We start from the raw sequence: 18005 nt of genomic DNA on the forward strand, positions 1-18005 counted from the left end.
CATATGTTTTGCTTTTATTAGAAAAACTGTAAGAACATGTGATGAAATATGAAAGAGGTGTTACCTTGTATAGTGCGCTTGAAGAATGCTTTGCATGCCTCACATGAAGCAACACCGTAATGATATCCTGACGCTATGTCACCGCAGACCAAACATAATCTTTTGGGCATGGAGTTCAACATATACTCGCACTTGGTCTGCGAGTCTTCGGCTATAGTGCTCGAACAGTCGTCGTATCGTTTACGGGAGCTGCCGTTGGTACCCAGGGTAGTCGTCGTGTAGAGTGGGGGAGAGTCCAGGCCATTCTGGTGTCCATTCATAGTGGAGCTGTAGCTCCCACTGGCGTCCGACGAGCCACCTGGACTGTGGTGATTGATACTATCTGTCAGCGAGGCAGGGCTGGATGGCTCTGTCTTAATGTATGATGAGCAGCTCGAATCAATGTGTCGATCCTTGGCTGACATTCTGCAGAGAAGCCTGTGAAAAGCATTGAATTAAAAACAACATTCTTTAGGGCCTTTCTGATAGGCAAGGGACCAAGCATCATTCATTCGTTAGTCAATACAAGTTGTTCTACACGAACATAATCAGCATAAGGGCATGACAGAGGTTTATCAAAACTGGAGACAGGTGGTAAACAAAACGTAAAGCAGGGGAGGGGTTGTGCGGAGGAGGGGCAAAAAGGAAAGAGACAATACACAAAACTATTTCCTCCCAACAGCATTTCTACTACTCAAATTCTACCCCGGGAACAAGGTCTAACATTCACTACAGAACAGTTAATAAAAAGATCGGTTATCTGCATATAATCTTTCCTGGATTATTGCAAAAAGATTGACAAGATCTTAAAAATACTCATACACTGGGCAAAATCAACACAAAGATTTGAAGCAATGACTGCATTTAACACATTGGGATTTAAATGTGGGTTGTCTCAATATGCTAATAGAAAACTTGTAACAAAAAAGTACAAAGGCAAAAATCCCAAAAGATTGATTTAATAATTTTTCAATTGACACAAATTAACCCCCATTTGAAAAACACAACCAAATCTTTGCCTTCAGTGCAGAGTGATATCAAATTTTGCATTGACAGCACAAAATGGAAAGAAGTCAATTCTTCACCCACAAAAGGATAAGATCATAACCTCCCAAATAGCTTTTTTCTGACAGAAAAGGTTTTCTTTGTTAAATATAGTTTTTAGAATTCCATTGCTCTTGCTGCTAATGTGAATTTTAGTGCCGCTAATTTTAAATTCAACTGCAGATCAGAATAAAAACTAGCACCTGACAACTGAATTTATAGATAGTTGTGCATGTTCCAGTCCCACATTAATAGTGCCATGGAATTTCAAGGGGAGAGAGGGACAGTGCACTAATAATTTCCAACTGAAGCCTGTGAACATAATGTATTGGAGAGCAGTAATTACAATGTAATAAGTGGAAGAGTAAGTACTCTAAATTAGAGGAATTCACAGAGCTGTTGTAAGTCAATGCACATTCAGCTCTCTCTAATGTTGACTTGGGAAAAATTTAATCCCCACTCTTTGCCCCGAGTGGTAGTCAAGGGATGGGAGAGATATCAATTAATTACTGCTCTCATTAACAGCACTGGCTGCAAGGAAAATTTGTTGCAGGCAAGGTCCTTGACTCATACAGTCTGGTAAAGAATGTCTCTCTGAAACCATACTGAGCTGGACAGAAAGAGCTGTTACCTGCTCGACACTTTAACCCCTTTCTATAATAACAAAGAGAAATGTATAGTGCACTGTTAGATAGTGAAAGACAAAACTGATAACTTGTTGAAGACAAATTTAAAAAAAACTGCAGTTAAATGTATGACCAAATGCAATTAAGCAACTATAAAGTATAAGGCAGGAAACTTACCAGTCAAAAAGGATTAGTATTTTTCCAGTATTATTTATACCAATTAGCTCACTGAATTCATTTTGCTAGTAGCAAGGTATAAGTATTAATTTTACCGTTTATTTCCTTCAATTGCTAGGAGTCTCCTGTGTGCTTATGTGTACATATCTACCTTCAGGTAGCTGGCTTATTCTGCCTCCAAAGTTAAATAAATCTCCAGGTATTGCAAAACAATGTAGTGAAAGAAAACAGCTGGGGCAAGGCAAAACTAAATTTAAATCCCTTGTTGGTTTTAGTCCATTGATGCATTGGCGCAACATAGTGACCTGTGCAATACTTCTACCACCTCCTGAGAATTTCTGGATTTCTCAGTATCAAACCAAAGGTTTCTGCCGACTCTAAAAATTCCTTTAACATATTTACTGTAATGCAGGTTTGATAAGATACTTGGAATGGACCCTTCTATGGCATCAGCACACTTTGGAATCTTTATGCATTCTGGAGTATTATGAACAAATATCTAAGAATATTACAGTCATTACTTTTGGAGGACACTTTGCAAACTGAAGCACTTTGACCTGCAGATCATCGACTGAAGAGGTGGTCAGTGCTTGGACTTGAATACTCCTGCCTCAGCTAAGTGAGTTTTGTTACTTCTTTGTTGGGCTTTGAAGAGGAGAAAATGACATCACTCAGCTCATTGCACTCCAGTGATTTCCAAAGCTCACACAGAACCCTATGATGCCGACTATGACACCTTCTAAGGCAGCAAGTCATCCATTATGAGAAAGACAAATAGGATAAAAGTTCCCCCTTTTTCCTCCTATCAAAAGAATACAGAGGCACCAAATTATGGCACCATATCTGTTAAACTGGATGAACCATTAAGCTTGACAACAAGAAATAATTTTGTTAAAATTATTGAATATTGCAAGCCTATATATTAGTAATTCCTTTGTCCAAACAGTGCCGACTAACATAGTGGAAGCTATATATTTAGCTTCTATGTACAAACCATTCAATGCTGTTGTGGAAATTATAATAGCTGCATCTATTTCTGACCCTCCCACATATAAAGATAGTAGCAAGATAGCAAGATACAGCAAGCATGAATTTCTTGCTTATAAGTCACAAGCTCGGGACGACAATGTGCTTTTTATTAACGTATCAGGTAATTTCTTAACTGATCTCTCCCAGATAAAGGTTAGTAATTAAATTCAACACAATACTATCCATATGAAAAAAGTCCTAAATTCCTAATTTTTGCAAATAATAATTTCAAAATGTTGATACAATCGGTTTTAAAAAGTACTGAATTTCATCTTGAACTTGTGGCAGCTGACAACCAACTTATTTTTATCTGAACTGAATGTTATTTGAAGCCTATGTTATGAATCAGTTTTCTTTACCATCTCATATTTTCTTCTTGCTCTGAAAAAGTTCTACAAACTGAAGGAGCAGCCTTCACTGAATTTTAGATTAGCAGTTTAGAAAGTAATTACCGTAATTCTTCTGTGCTCCAGTGAAAGAATCCAGTTATGTTGTTAACTTTTCTGCTTTGAAGAACACATTGTAATTCTTTTCTCTGCCTGAACTAATTGTACTCTCCACACAAGGTGCCAAAATATGGATCGGTCAATAGGAAAATGGCACCAAATGCATACAACATGGAACAGAGTAAAAAAGCACATCTAGATGATATAGTATGTCAGGAATCAACACTGTAATGTATGATTTGGAAAACATGACCATTTCAGTGTGACAAGGTGTCATTATGGAATCTAAATGATACAATAGCTTGTCAGCTGCTGGAGCAAACATATCATCATTGCATTAAGGCATAGTGGTGAGGAGAGAATGCTTTTTTTTATTTGGCAACAACTGCATTTTACAATGGTGCCTGAGATTTCTACAGGTAAGGATTAAAATCCTGAGTCTAGACAAAATGAAAGTCAGACAGTCAGTTTGGGGAACAAAATGAAACGCGTGTTGTTCCAGCAATTCTTTTTTTTTCCTTTTTAATTAGTGTATTTAAATTCTAAATTACCACAATAGAGCTTGTGAATTTCTACAACAAAGGGCAGAAAGTAGAATATTCTATTAAGAAACATAATAGAAGGGATCTATTGGAGTTCGGGGAGTTAAAAATGGCAGACAGCAGATATTGCAACAAGAAGAGTTAAGAGGAGACCTAGAAGCTTCAGACTGCAACTACTCATCAGAGTTTGACATTATGTCACACAATCCTCTTAATAGCAGTCTTTTACTCTCCTGGCAAGAAAGTGGCCATTGAAATACAACAATAAAGCAAACTACATTTGCTATAATGGAGCTAACACATTGTCTGAAAAGGATACATTTAAAAGGGTCAAGTGCACACTGAAGGTATCTTGCATAAAAGAGGAGAAATCTCCAGTCTTCTTGCACACCAAGATATACATTCTGCTTATCAGGAATGAGCAATTATTGAACAATAATTATCACCCTACTTCAAGTTATTTTCAGATGTTTTAGTTTAATTTTATTTCTGCTCAAATGTTGATTAAGATATTACAGAGCTTTTATGATGTTTTCTGCATATAGTTTGCCCCAATACTCCATAAAACTGCAGCAATCTGTATATTTGCCATCAAATCATGCAGCACACTGTAAAAGTTCTTTAAACACTTTTTAATGTTGGACTGGTATCATGGCTGTGGTGTTAATTTCACTTTTGATTATACACAGTCAAACAACCCAGAGATACAATTTCTTCCATAATAATTTGTTTTTGTATAAAAGGCTTGAAGAACTGCAGCAAAAACTTTAAATGAGCAGACCATAAAGAATAGCAAATTGCAACATAGCTTAAAACATTCTTTTCAATATCTTCACAAAATCTAATATAAATCAGGGCGATTTGATTAAGTAACTGTTGTAAAATTCCATTGCTTCTTGAATTTTATGAATCCTGATATATTTATCTCTTTTCCCTTTTCACTAAGTGTCCCTCCTACTCCATTTTTGCTGTAACTCAATTATGGAACTTCTCTCAGTTGATCGAAAGATATCAAATGGTCAGCCTGTTACCCATCGCTTACAATAAAGTTCACAAGTCTTTATCTATTATACCTGCCAGTTTGCAGAATGCAGTCATGTTCAATTATATAAATCAGAAGGGTTGTATTTTTTAATAATGCAACTTCATTTTTATTTCTTTTTTTAACAAAGGGGCAAAGGGTAAGCTGAGAATTTATTGCCTAGGAAGAAAATCAAGGTTTCTAGTTTAAAGATAGGTATTTTCACTTTCCCCATGCATTCTTTCATTGCCTTATTCGTCTTTAATGCAGCTTGTTTTTCTTTTACAGAACTTGAAGAAAATGGAATCTAATCTTCTGATTTTAAAAAACATATCAGTCCTGGTTTCAAAATCTCAGCACTGACAAGAGAGTGACCCAGTTGAAATAAACCTAACTATCCCCTGACCCTAGTTCAAATAGAGGAAGGAACAATGTTCATGAAGTAACTGCTCAAATACTCCCCCCCTCCTCACCCACCCTTTAGCATTGTAATCACATGAAGAAACACAGATAAGCGTTTCAACAATGTTGGTTACTAATGAAGTTACTCCAGATACCTGCAGCATCAATGGACAGTATCATGCTCAGCAGTGCCACCAATGATTCCAAAGCAGACACTGATGATCCCAAATTTACTATTTCACTTTTACAACTAAGCTGGCCCAGTTCTCTTCTAAATCTGATCAAATTTGAATGGAGTGGGTCAGATGAGAAGTAGCAGTGATTAGTTGGCTCCAAGTTTGGCCTGTCAATTTTAAGAGGAAAGAGAAAATAAGGGAGATAAGCAGTTAAATTCTGAGAACAGGGGAAATAACTCAGAAGGCTGGATGTTGGAACAATGCACAACAGCAATATCCCCAAAGAAAATCCTGTCATGGCAGTTAGATTTCTTATAAACACAGCCATTAACATTCAAATTTATGTCAGCAAAAGAGGCCATGCAAGTACCCCTTTATGACAGAGCTGATATTTTAACATTGTTTTCTCTGCCATGATGTTATTGTGCTGATTACTTCAAAAGCATTGGTGTTATAACAAGACAATTTAATGCAAGGGACGTTGCAATAAAAATGAAATTATCCCCAATGTCCTGTTATCCTCATTAAACAGAGATTTTGCACTGAATTGGATATACTAGAAATCAATCATTGCCTGGGAAAACAGATTCTTAAATAAATCCACAAGAAATACATTCCCATTCAATTCAAGTAAATTGTTTTTCAAAAATTTAGAAAAAAAATTGGCCTTAAAATTTACTGCAATCATGCAGCAGATTTTAATAAATGTGCATGCGATTTGCTGCACAGCTTGGTGCAGATATTCATTTACACTAGACTTGCACTTACCTTGAAAATAAAATGCACAGGATATGTTTTCACTGTGATGCTCCTGCAGTTTTCAAAAAAGCCCCACACGCTACACCTGTTCGGTTCTTTTGCTAAGCACAGAATGGCATTTCATCACAATCACTGTTTAACTGAATGTTTAGCCTTAGCATCTTGCACCATGCTGTCAGCTACCAGCGGGGAGTCATGGAGTTGTTGGCACATTTGATTTTACTGCCATTAAGAAACTGACTTTACACACTGATTGTCCCAGCTCCCGTTTCAGAAACTCCACGGTAACCACCTTCGCTTTTTTTTTATGATGACACAGTGACAAGGTGATTTTATACACTTGGATTTAGTAATAAAGATGTCAGTCAGACCAAGAACCATCACGGCTGCTAATGAAGTCGTGTGGGTTGGATGGGTGGGTTCGGGGGGGTGGGGGGGTGGTGGGTGGGTGGGGGAAGATATAGTGGGGAGGGAACCTGAGATCTGTTCACATATGTACATCTAAAAGGGATCACAGAGAGATGAAACTAAAGTGTAATTAAAGCCTATTTCATTAAGGGGGCATCTTGATTAAATATAACAAGACTGTAAAATAAGCCCATTTCCTGTGCCTTGAGTATGAAAGTCATGTCTTTAACCAGATCAGATTCTATAAATTGGTTGTCAGGAAAGGATTGTTGAGATTTATACCGATCTATCAGCCTACAGAGGTAGCGGTAGCTGAGCAGGCTGCTGTGACTCCCATCTGTAAAGCATCTGAAATGTGAAGAAGGCCATCTGCTAAAGCCAGCGGCACAAGATCAAATTTGAATGATTATTTATTTACTTTGAAAAAATGTAAATCTTAGATTCTAAATCGGTGACCAATTTTGAGCAGATTCCAAATAAAAACTTTAAATTCTACCATAGAAGACTAAAATGGTAGAGCTACTGCATTACTTACAGCTTGATTTGTTCAGCTCTGAGTAATAACGTATATTATAATTGCATTTCAGTGTAACCTATGATAAAACTGCTTAATGTGCTTGTATAAATACTGTACACCGTGTGCAGCCTTTAACCTTAGTCCTGATGTTATACCATTTTGCACAAGGTTCGGTCCAAAGCTAATTGATCACATCTAGTCTTTCAACTTCTTACCTTACCTATTATGTCCTCTGAGCTACTGAAATGAAGTGACAAAGCATCGAAAAAAAAGGCATCATCCAAACAGTGTAGGCAAGATGGGGATTGATCAGCAAATATCATCACTGCTTACAAACATTAAACTACAAAGAGGTGCTCAGGTTGTGATACAAAAAAATGTCCAATGTGTCTTGAAATGAACATCGCCCAAAATGGATGGATGTCGTGGTGCCAGGAACAGCAACTTTAATGCTCATGGCACAGAATTCTGTGCTAAATTACATGGTGCAAGCAAATACTGTCCCATCACTAAAAATTATAAGTTGGACTTTATTGTCAATTCGTGGTCAACATTTTAAGCCTGAACCAGGATTTGATTACATTTTGGAACTCCATGCAATGGCTTTCTTTTCAAGTGCCATCAAGCTTGTTACAACCATTAAGTACCTTGCTGCCCAATCCAGTTTCTGAAGGCACCTCTGCCCCTCGTCTCATGCTGTCATCCCACTCACCTCACCCCACCTTTCCATCATCAACTTCTCACATTGCTGCATCTGCTTGATTACAAAGCCAAAGCAGAAGCCGCCACTTTATTCCAAATCACATTGATCAATGGCATCCTAGTACCTCCAGACAAAAGTCAACCAATCCCAATGCACGTCCCTTAAACACCAACCTCCTGTATGCCTTTGCCTGTCCCGCTCATCCTACACTGTGCCGTCCCAATGCTCCAGCATGGCTGTTAGAAGGCTGCTTACCTTCCATGGAAGATACTGAAGGGGCTGCTTTGGAGGCACAGGTGTCAAGGCTGGCTGACATGAGGAACATGGGTTCAGTGGTAATGAAGAAGTCACGTATGTCCTTGCCTTGACCGCAAAGGTGCGAATGGAGTTGGAGGGTTGGCAATTTGGATTCCGTCCTCCCACAGTTCATGCTCTGCGCAGCCAGTGCCACTCTCCCTGGGCAGCAATCCGAGTAATCTGTTGGAGGACAGATTGTTGGATGCCATGGCACTCACAAGCCCTCTTTAAACAATGAAATCCACAGCTGTGGACTTTTTTGTAGCAGCAGTCTATGTTTCCGCTGAAGCTTGAGTGGCTTTAGCTTGTGCTGCAGTGAAAGCAGTAGCATCTTTCAGCAAAAACTGCCACTTGAATCTGTAGGTGTGTGAAGGGAGTTGGTCACCATTTCCACACATGAGGACGGGTCCAAACACTGTGCATGTTGGTACTGGATTCCTATATGCTCATTGACAGTAAATGCACTGTCTCTGCTAAGCCTTCCAAATGCCCTCTGAGACTCCTCTGTAGTCAGACAAATGTGTAATCTCACTCACAGAAGAATCCTGGGGTAGATCAGATTGAATGGCAGGGCAGGCTTGAGGGTCAAGTGGCCTACTCCTGCTCCTATTTTTTTGTGCACTTGTGTTCCCTCATGCTACTTATTCCACTGCCCTGACTTTAAGCCACTTGTGCATCACTGGTGCAGATTCCACCTCTAAACCATGCAGTTTGAGAGCTGGTGACTGCGAGTGTGAGATGTTGTGACAGTACGTCTTCATGAGCACTGTCCTCTTCCTTTTTATACTGCACGGCCTCACCTTGAGTATCTGAAATGAAAAAGCACAAGAGTAAGGCTGTGGAGCAGGGAGTGAGGGAAAATAAGAGGTGCACACCTACAGCATTTGCAGCTTATAAATCAGAAAAGAATGTAGGTTGAGGGACAGGTTAGATGGTGAAAAGGAGAACAGGTTTGAGAACATCAGCATCTATGACGGCTTCAGTCTTCCCATGGTCTGAGCTATGAACTTCTTTGTGATGATGATCACCATCTAATCATTTGGGGTTGGGACCAGAAAGCAAGGCTGCTGCCTCTGGGTGTGCGACATCTTTATCCACAAGAGAGAGGGTAGTGAGTCAGCAAGTGTCATGCAATCTGTGTGATGTTTAAATTGCTGGCAGTGTGTACAAAGTCTGACATGCGAGTATGAGGCTTTCAGTGGTACTAAGTATGTAAGTCTATGTATATCAGGTATGAGTCCTTATTGATGGACATTGTTGGTCAGTGAGTGATGGAGACATGGTGAATTGAGAAGTATCTGAATTTAGGATATACCATCAAAGATGCACTTGCTGGCCTTGACTAATAGGGTTCAGTCATGGAACTTTTTATGGCACTGAAGCTAGGTCCTCCACAGAAGACTCTGGCATTGATCTCAAGGTTATTTGTTCCCATTACCTTTTGAAGTGCATCTGGTAGGTCTTCCGGCTCCCTGCAGATTCAGGACATCTCTCCTGCTTCCCATCTTCTCCATCAAAGCTTCTATTGCTGCCTCTGAAAATTGAACTCCATTCTCTCCCACAGTGTCCAAAGGCAGATACATTGTGGAATGCCCATGCACACCAGCCCCATCTCTCCTTTCAGGAGTGCTGGCTGTAAGCAGTGCAGGCTAGCTTTAATTGGTGCTAGCCACTCACTATATTGGACTCTGCTGAAGGAATAGCAAATGAACAGCACGACTGGCACTAGCTGGAGGCAGGAATCACAAAAATGAGCAGCAATAAAGCTGGCATGCTGGCTGCATTCCACTGAACAGGCAAGGGTTAATCATGCATCACAAACTCAGTAGCCATTTCATGGGCTATTAAATTCTGCCTCTGCCACTTCTAAAAATGCCTGTATGTAAGAAAAGATAATATAAATGTTCCAAATTAATACAAGATTCCAATACAAGTACAATCCATGTAATTTATATACAAAAATTAAATAAATGTTCCAGTGTTTCCTTCCATACATTGAGTGCTCTCGATTGACCATCTAACAAAAAGGAGAAAGAAACTACATTGGGTTCAGTCGCCATGAGCAGACACTTAGCTTGGAACTACTGCATCAACCAAACTGATTCTTGTCTTGTATCCCATGGAAACTATTACTTCATGTTGCCAGACTGTGCTGAAGTTCCAAAAGCTTTGTGAAAGTGATTGTAATTGTGAGACAGTTGCCTAAAAATTGAAGATTAAAACTCAATGATGGTCAGCAGCAACTAATCAGTGGAGGTTGGACGAGTAACTGGTCAACCTAAATTTCTGATTAAACTGTGGATTATATAAACAGTGGAAATCAGTACTCAGCAGGTAGCTGTTGCACTTTTACAAAAGGTTTGATGTTTTACTGTAAATCTAGCGCAGCAATGGATATTTCTCACTGAGATGTTTTACTATATCCCACCTTTCTATTTCATCACTATTATGCTACAGAGTTGACTTCTTTTTATTTCTTCCTTAATTCCAGAATTACCTTAAATATAAATTCTACGTTTCAAATAGATCACAATTTAAAATATGCCAATATTATACAACCTTTTAATCTTGTAGTGGGTGAGATATATAAAAATGCAGTCAGCTTATCAGCTATTTTAGATTTTTATTTTAATACATATTAATTTAACAGTGTGAAATATGACTCCTGTAATTGCATTACATTTTTTAAGATCCAAACTAAATTTTTCATAGTGAGTTTAATAGATTAGTGTTAGATTGCAGCATATTTAAAACATGTCCACAAATTTATTGTTGGATATTCTTTCTATATTCAAGCCTTAAGGTCCTTTACAAATTTTGTTAAAAATGCTCTATTAATTTTACTTTGTGCAGCAGCCTCAATTATTTTGATTCAGTTCGTCCTTGTGCTTGATCATGATCAGGCAGGATAACACCTTGGTTGTTGAGACTTATTCTATTTAGCAATGTTGTTAACATGGTAACATGAGAATGACAAAAGAAGGCACAAAAGATAGCTGAATGCAGTTGGCCATGAAGGGTTGGGCCAGATGGGAAACAAAAGCCTCATGGATAACTAGGAGTGGTTCAGGCTGTCAGTCATTGTTTCATTAATTACCTTTAACAAATAGAAGTTTCAGAAAAGTTTATAAACAGAAGTTTACAAATCTTTCTTGCAGTATCAGATGGGACTTGCTGCGTGCAAATTGGTCACTATGTATGCCTAAATTGTGCTTAAGAAAAATATTGGTTGTGAAATTCTTTGGTTTTGAGGATGTGGGAAGAACTTTTTCACTTTTTCCCCATTATCGACAATCCCAATTGTCACTTTATACTCTCTTAAGAACGCACAATTGCTCATCGTTGGTGGAATGTTCCATTCCAGGTTAAGTCCTGGAATAATGTAGCACACAAATGAAATAATTGCCCACTTTCTCCATTGCAGTCACATTAAAAAAAACATTTGTGAAAAATGTTAATATATTTACTGCTTAGTCCATGTGTAACTTCACAGTCTGCTGCCTTCCCCCACTACTGACTGCATATTAGCTATCCATAGCAAAGGGTTAGAATCAATTTTGCAGAGATAATTGTTTATCTCCATATTTCCATATGACGTAAAAGTAGACCATTTTCTCCCATCAAGTCTATGTTGGCCCACAGACCAGTCCAAATCCCTGGTAGCAATTTGCAATGGCCAATTCACCTACCAACCTAGACATCTTTGGGATAAGGGAGGAAACTAGAGTACCCAGGGGAAACACATGCAGTCATAGAAAGATGGGGTTGAGAAGGAAAAATAGATCAGCCATGATCAAATGGCAGAGCAGACTTGAAGGGCTGAATGGCCTAATTCTGCTCCTATGTCATATGGTCTTAACTTGCAAGCTGCCCATGGACAGCCAATGAGGTCCAGATTGAACCAGGGCTACTGGATCCGTGGAGCAGCTGCTCTACCAGCTGCATCACTGTGCTGTCCATTTATAAAGCTAAATGAAACCTTTACAAATGACAGCAGAATTAACTTACTCAACCTAAGAAAACAAGCAATGTCTGCTACATTTTATGTACCTGCTATAAATGCTAATTCACAATTCTATATTTATCTGAATTAAAGTAAAATGTTTTCTAAAAAATGAACTTGTGCAAGAACATTCAGCGAATCTCCATCTCTTCATTAGTCATTGCCTCTTTGTTCCTCCATCTGGGTAGCAGCAACACACTTATTACAGTTTCAGTAAATTTACAGTAACAAGACATTCCCTTGACAAATTAATCACTTTCCAAGCATTTTATCATATAAATAAAATATCACCTCTGGTGGGAAATCAGTTAAATCAGTTGATTTAACCCATCTATCAGTTAGGCCTAACATCTTCCTATTTTTTTCTTAACAGATGGACTTTTCTGCTGACCAGGGGCCATTATAATCCACTTCAGAATTGAAGAATGCCTTCAGAAGCGACTGGGTGTAGATTGCTGAGTACATGGTGAATTACAGTATATCATGGGAGATGTAGTTGGTGATGTAGAGACTACCTAGTGTCACTAAAATATGCAGAACACTGCACTGACCACAGCAGGACTTTTTATCTGAATTGATCTTAATAGGTTTGACGGGAACAAACCTAGGGGAAAAGCCAATCAAGAACCGCTTCTTTAACAGCTGGTCTGCATGGCAATAAGGCACCATAACCCTTCATTGAAGATGAGCTGATTTTATTTCCATATCATGACAACTAATTGATATTCTGAAGTAATGTGCACAGAAAAGGAGTTAATTTGAAGAGACTCCATTTCTCTGAGCCAAGGGCTAAAATACTCTTTTCCCTGGATTGGTGCAACTGCTGGTTATAAATGTAAAAGGTAAATACAGAAAATAAAGTAAAAATTATAAAACACCTGCAAGCAAATAGCAGGTTTGGCAGTATCTCAAAGAGTAAAGTTCATGTGGAGGATGAAGTTCCTCTGCACGAACATGAATCGAAGTTTTCTCTTGCCAATGCTAATGGTCCTTCTGTGTATTAAATTGTTCCATCCATTGGTTAAAGTATGGCCTGCACTCCTAAACTATATTGTGCCGCACACCAGATATTACAACTGTGCAATAACAAAATGGTAAAATGGGTTTGCTGTAGTTTGTTCTCAGGGAACATTTGAACTCAGCGCTTAAACTAACATTGTTCTTTTTTGATCAGCTTACACAGAGAATTGTTGTAGAAGCATTGTTCCTCATTTCATTGAATATTCATTACTCCACTTGGATGTTTAGTTGAATCTTGGGTAAAAAAAATCTGCATACATCATTTTATAGCATCTCATGTTTCTTTGGATTAATACCAGAATTATAATTTCCTAAAATACTTGTATTTGTTGTGAAGTGTTTAACGGGTTCTGTTCTCCACCAGAACAGCAGCAGTGGTAACGCAATTGGTCTGAGATATCCAAAGCTAAAATGCAAATGTAATCCAGGAATTCGAGCAAATATTGGAGTCAGTAAGGTCTAGATTTGGCTGAGTTATGATGCCTCTTGTGGTTGAATAGCTCACTAGCACTTACTGTCCAAGGCTTAAAATGAAGAATGGCTACCTGGGCATGGTGCTAAAGGAAGCCAGTTCCTGTGGAAGTGTGACCTACTGGGAATCTCTGCCCAGCAGAGGGGCCTTGTGTGAACATGACCAGCAAGCTGTGGTTAGTGCTCAAATTAAATCATTACTAGTTAGTGACACAAAAATGAGCTAGCAGCCTCTAGTGGTGCGTATGGTTCTAGCACTGCGGCACGACATAATTTCAATTGGTCTGTAATATTTGAGACCAAGAAATCTAAATTATGCTCCCTATTAGTATAAAATAGAAAGAGATCTCTGAATTCACATTATGATCTGTGAAACCCAAATTGTGCCTGAATTGTGGCAGCCGCCATGTTTGCTTAAGCAATTTTCAGTCATCCTAAAACAGGCATGAATTTTCTTAAACAGGCAAACTGAAGTCCCACAAACAAAATTCAAGAACAAATAGCTGGAGCTTGCCCAAGGAATTCTCAGTTTCCCCTTTTGTGGGGTCTGAAGCATCAACTCTCTACCTGTTTTAGTCATATTGGCCATACGTTCTGCAAATTTCAGGTCCAACATAAGCAAATCTCAGACATCGGACAGTTTGCATTTTTCAGTCTTTAAAATCAGACCAATACTGCTGACAACTCCATGTGCATTTAAAATCCATGTAAGTTTAATCAAAGTTAGGTAAAAATGTAACTGTCCATTTACAACGTTAGTTTGAAGTTACATTGTAATTGAGGGAGGACAAGAACTACTACAATCTTGTCTCCTGAAGGGTAAAGTTTCTACCTTTCTCTGTCCTGCAATATAATAAAAAATATCGAATGCAGTTTTTGTTAAAGTATTCAGATGTACTGCATTTTGTAATTGTAATTGGTGAACTAAATAACCCATTATACCTTACATGGTTAGCTTTTAAAAATAAATTTCCACTCAAAGGGACTACAGTTGGTTTTGGATGTTCAAAATGGATCTTTTGTCCAGAAATAAAAAATTCAAGTGTTTCAGATACTCCACTGTGCATTTCTCTGTGAACTAGCTGAAACACAGACAAATGGGCTAGATAGATATATTGTCTTTAAACTCCATGTTTGATTTATTCCCCCTCTTTTAGTTCTATGTTTTCCAATTGTGTTTTTTTCATTTGAAATCCCATATCAGATTTACAAAGACCGCTCAGCAAGTAAGTTGATGACAGGGTATAATAAAGTGCAGTCTTGATGTTCTAAAGAGGTTCCAGCAAATTTGCTAATGCTATGTTAAAGGGACACTACCCTGCAAATAAATCACATCTTTTAATTTCCTCTTCCTACAAAACAAAAACAAAAATATCCAGAAATATTCCTATTCTTGCCTGATACAGACAAGAAAAATGTCCTGTAACAGTCCAGATAAAGATAATTTGGTTGCGATCTCCTCTTTGATCTATATACAGTATCTAAATCTATATGCAAATAGAAGCTTTCAAGCATTTAACACAATCCCCAGCATCTAGGGTGAGAGCTTTCAGTTTACATTGGCTGCTTAAATAATTTACTCTGCTTGCTTGCCTATTGGCACTGAAGCTGCTCCGGTAAAACCCACAAAGCATACTCTGAATAACCAGATGGACTAACTATGCAGCAGGTGGGACAGATGGCACACAGCCCTGTCTGACGCTGGATGCTTCAGCTCGAACTAGCTTCCTTCCAGGTATATTAGCATCAATCTAGCAGAAACCAATTTTCATCTGAAATTCTGTTGTTTATTTATGGTCTCATTCATTTCAACTTTAAAACCTTATGTTCACCAAAAACTTATAATACTGCCCTATTTTGTCAAGGGAAGCTAAGAAACTACTTGCAGTGCAAGTAACAATATGATTATCCCAGTAGTAAAATGGTAGCTAATCTTAATATATAAGCTTTAAATTTAAACACCAGCTAAAGCTTTTTAAGATGACCTGAGGAAAGACGGGAGAATGCACATGTGGAAGCAGATTGAACACTTGCAGATAAGTGCAACTTCTGAAAACTGAGGTTTTACATCACCTTAGTAAACTGATATGCACATGCTCAAATTGGTAAGTCTGGTTGTCCATATATCTCCACAGAATGTTAAACCAGAGAGGGCGTAAGTCACCCATCAACTGTAATCGTCTTCCCTTCCTTATTAGAAGTCTTGAAGCATACTTTATAAGAACTTTGTCCTCAGATTTTAAACAGATGTGCTCTACTTCTCTCATTTTTCTTCCCTAAAGTTACAGTTAATTACCAGACTAAGATCAGTAACTGTGAAATATGAAGTACAGCTGGTTAGGCTAAAGTTATACTGCGGGCTGCAAATCACACTTTGCATGCTGGGTATAATAAAGGCTTGTTCTCCTTGTGTTTTACTGGAGAAGGAATTGACCGAAGCAGGCACTTATCCACAATATTAAAAATATCCAATGTGAAGTTTTTAAAGGAGTAAATCTTCTAACAGAGCATCTTTGCACTTTTTAAATTCAGGCTCACGTCAGTCTGGGAATGCAATGCACATGAGATTCAGCCCAGTGTTATGACATTTGACTTTAGTGCATTTAAAGTCCAATTGTCACCTGACTCCTAAGTTTTACTATAGCTTCACATAAAGGCCAAAGGGAACTATGTGTACAGTCCAAGTAAATGAAGATCTTGAGCCAGCGCACTTTAAAAAACATGTCAGTAAACAATTGTCAAACTCAAGTTAATTTTGGTTTGATAATATAATTTTGCTATTGTTGAAAGCTTGAAAGATTTGAACAACAATTCAAAACAAAACAAAAATTTGGACAATGCGTTCTTAAACTGGAAGGTTGGAGAGCTCCCGACGGCACCCTGCTCTTTGTTTAGAAAATAAACCCAACCCAGCAGAAGACCACTTCACGCTTTGGTTTGGTCTGGTCTGTTTGGGTTGCCAACAATCTTCTGGAGCAAGCCTGTTTTATGCATTGCATACACCAGCTGCTGACTAGATTTTAACCAAACTGTTTTGTTTTAAGGAGTGACCTGTGTTATGCACACAAACCACCTCACCTAACCCAACTTATTATACGCAATCTTAAAGGAAGGGGGTAATAAAAGGAAAGAGGGAAGGGTTTGCCCTGGTGCAATGCACAAGGCTGAAAGTTGCGACCAATGGCACAGAATGGCAACATTCCCGCACTCTGTCAGAGCTAACTAGCATCTGCCTTTATCAGTGCTTTGTACGATGGGTTTTGGTGACATGCTACTGAACACCAGCATCATTCTGTCAAGACAAATTTGAGGCACATAGAGGGGACTAAATTGCAATTTATGATGCTGATTACAGAGAATAAAGATCGCTGTAGTGGTCACTGTTCCTTTAAAATGTGCTAACAAAATATAGTTGGAGAAGGTCTAATGTGGCTACAATTGAGGATTACATTGCTCAATATAAAATTAAAATATGCCTTTCTAACCAAGCAGGAGCTGAGGAATTTAGAAAAAGAACTTGACAAAAAGGTCCATATATTAATTACAAAATCCACAGGGACTATCCTGGAGTTCAGCAGCAGCAACCAGCTGAGGCATTATTGAATTACTCTAACTGATAAGGGGTTTACATGCAAAAGCTTTCCAAAAAAATCTTTAAAAAAATAGCCTTTAACTGTTTGAAATAGCGTTTAAACTTTTTTGGTGTATATAAAAATAAAATCAGTGCTTAAAAATGTATTCTTCAATATTCTTACTGTAACAAATTGAAAAACTAACCCTCTAGATTGCTTGCTTGCCTAAAGCAGACTGAATGAAAATGAAATAGCTGCACTAAATCGACTTTGGGAAAAGGTAGTCATTTTACTTAGGTCTCCTCGGTTGAATTATCCAACACTGTCGCAAGGAGAAAAAAATTCAAACATTGAGATGCCACAGCATGGCTTACCGCTGTTTGAATTGAAATCCGAAGTATGAATCATTGAGTTTCACTGATGTAAAACTTGGCATTTTATTCACACTGGGTAACAAGCTGCCTCCAGAAATGATTGCTCGTGCCTATTCAAAATATATCAACATTTCAAAGCTCTCATCATTTTACTGAGTAGCTGAACAGAACAATTACAACAGTTAAAACACTTTCTATGTTATCTGACGCAACATCATGGTAAAAAAAAGTATTACAAATAGAATGCAGCCACAATTAATGCACTCAGGAGCCTTTGCTCAGTTAGCTATTTAATGCATGGTTTACTTACATTTTTGAAATGGGCATTTCAAAAGGTAATAAGTTAATGCTAATTTCAGAATTTCCACTGTTCTAATAT

General features: G+C 38.2%; 1 protein-coding gene across 21 annotated transcripts in view; it reads right to left on the reverse strand.

Moving 5' to 3' along the window:
- The window catches only part of esrrga (estrogen-related receptor gamma a), a 264711-nt gene that overhangs the window by 105300 nt on the left and 141406 nt on the right, over positions 1–18005 (reverse strand). For 9 of the 21 annotated variants that reach the window (XM_052011560.1, XM_052011552.1, XM_052011551.1 and 6 more), the window contains one exon: positions 65–477. The exons of 11 other annotated variants lie outside the window; for them this stretch is intronic. In XM_052011560.1, coding sequence (XP_051867520.1) covers positions 65–464 — 400 coding nt within the window. In that variant the 5' untranslated portion in view covers positions 465–477. Of the gene's footprint in view, positions 1–64; positions 478–3367; positions 3415–18005 lie in introns of those variants that run through there. One more of the 21 variants, XM_052011562.1, reaches the window with a different exon arrangement.

The sequence above is a fragment of the Pristis pectinata genome, chromosome 3 (assembly GCF_009764475.1).
Source record: "Pristis pectinata isolate sPriPec2 chromosome 3, sPriPec2.1.pri, whole genome shotgun sequence".
NCBI classification, from domain to species: domain Eukaryota; kingdom Metazoa; phylum Chordata; class Chondrichthyes; order Rhinopristiformes; family Pristidae; genus Pristis; species Pristis pectinata.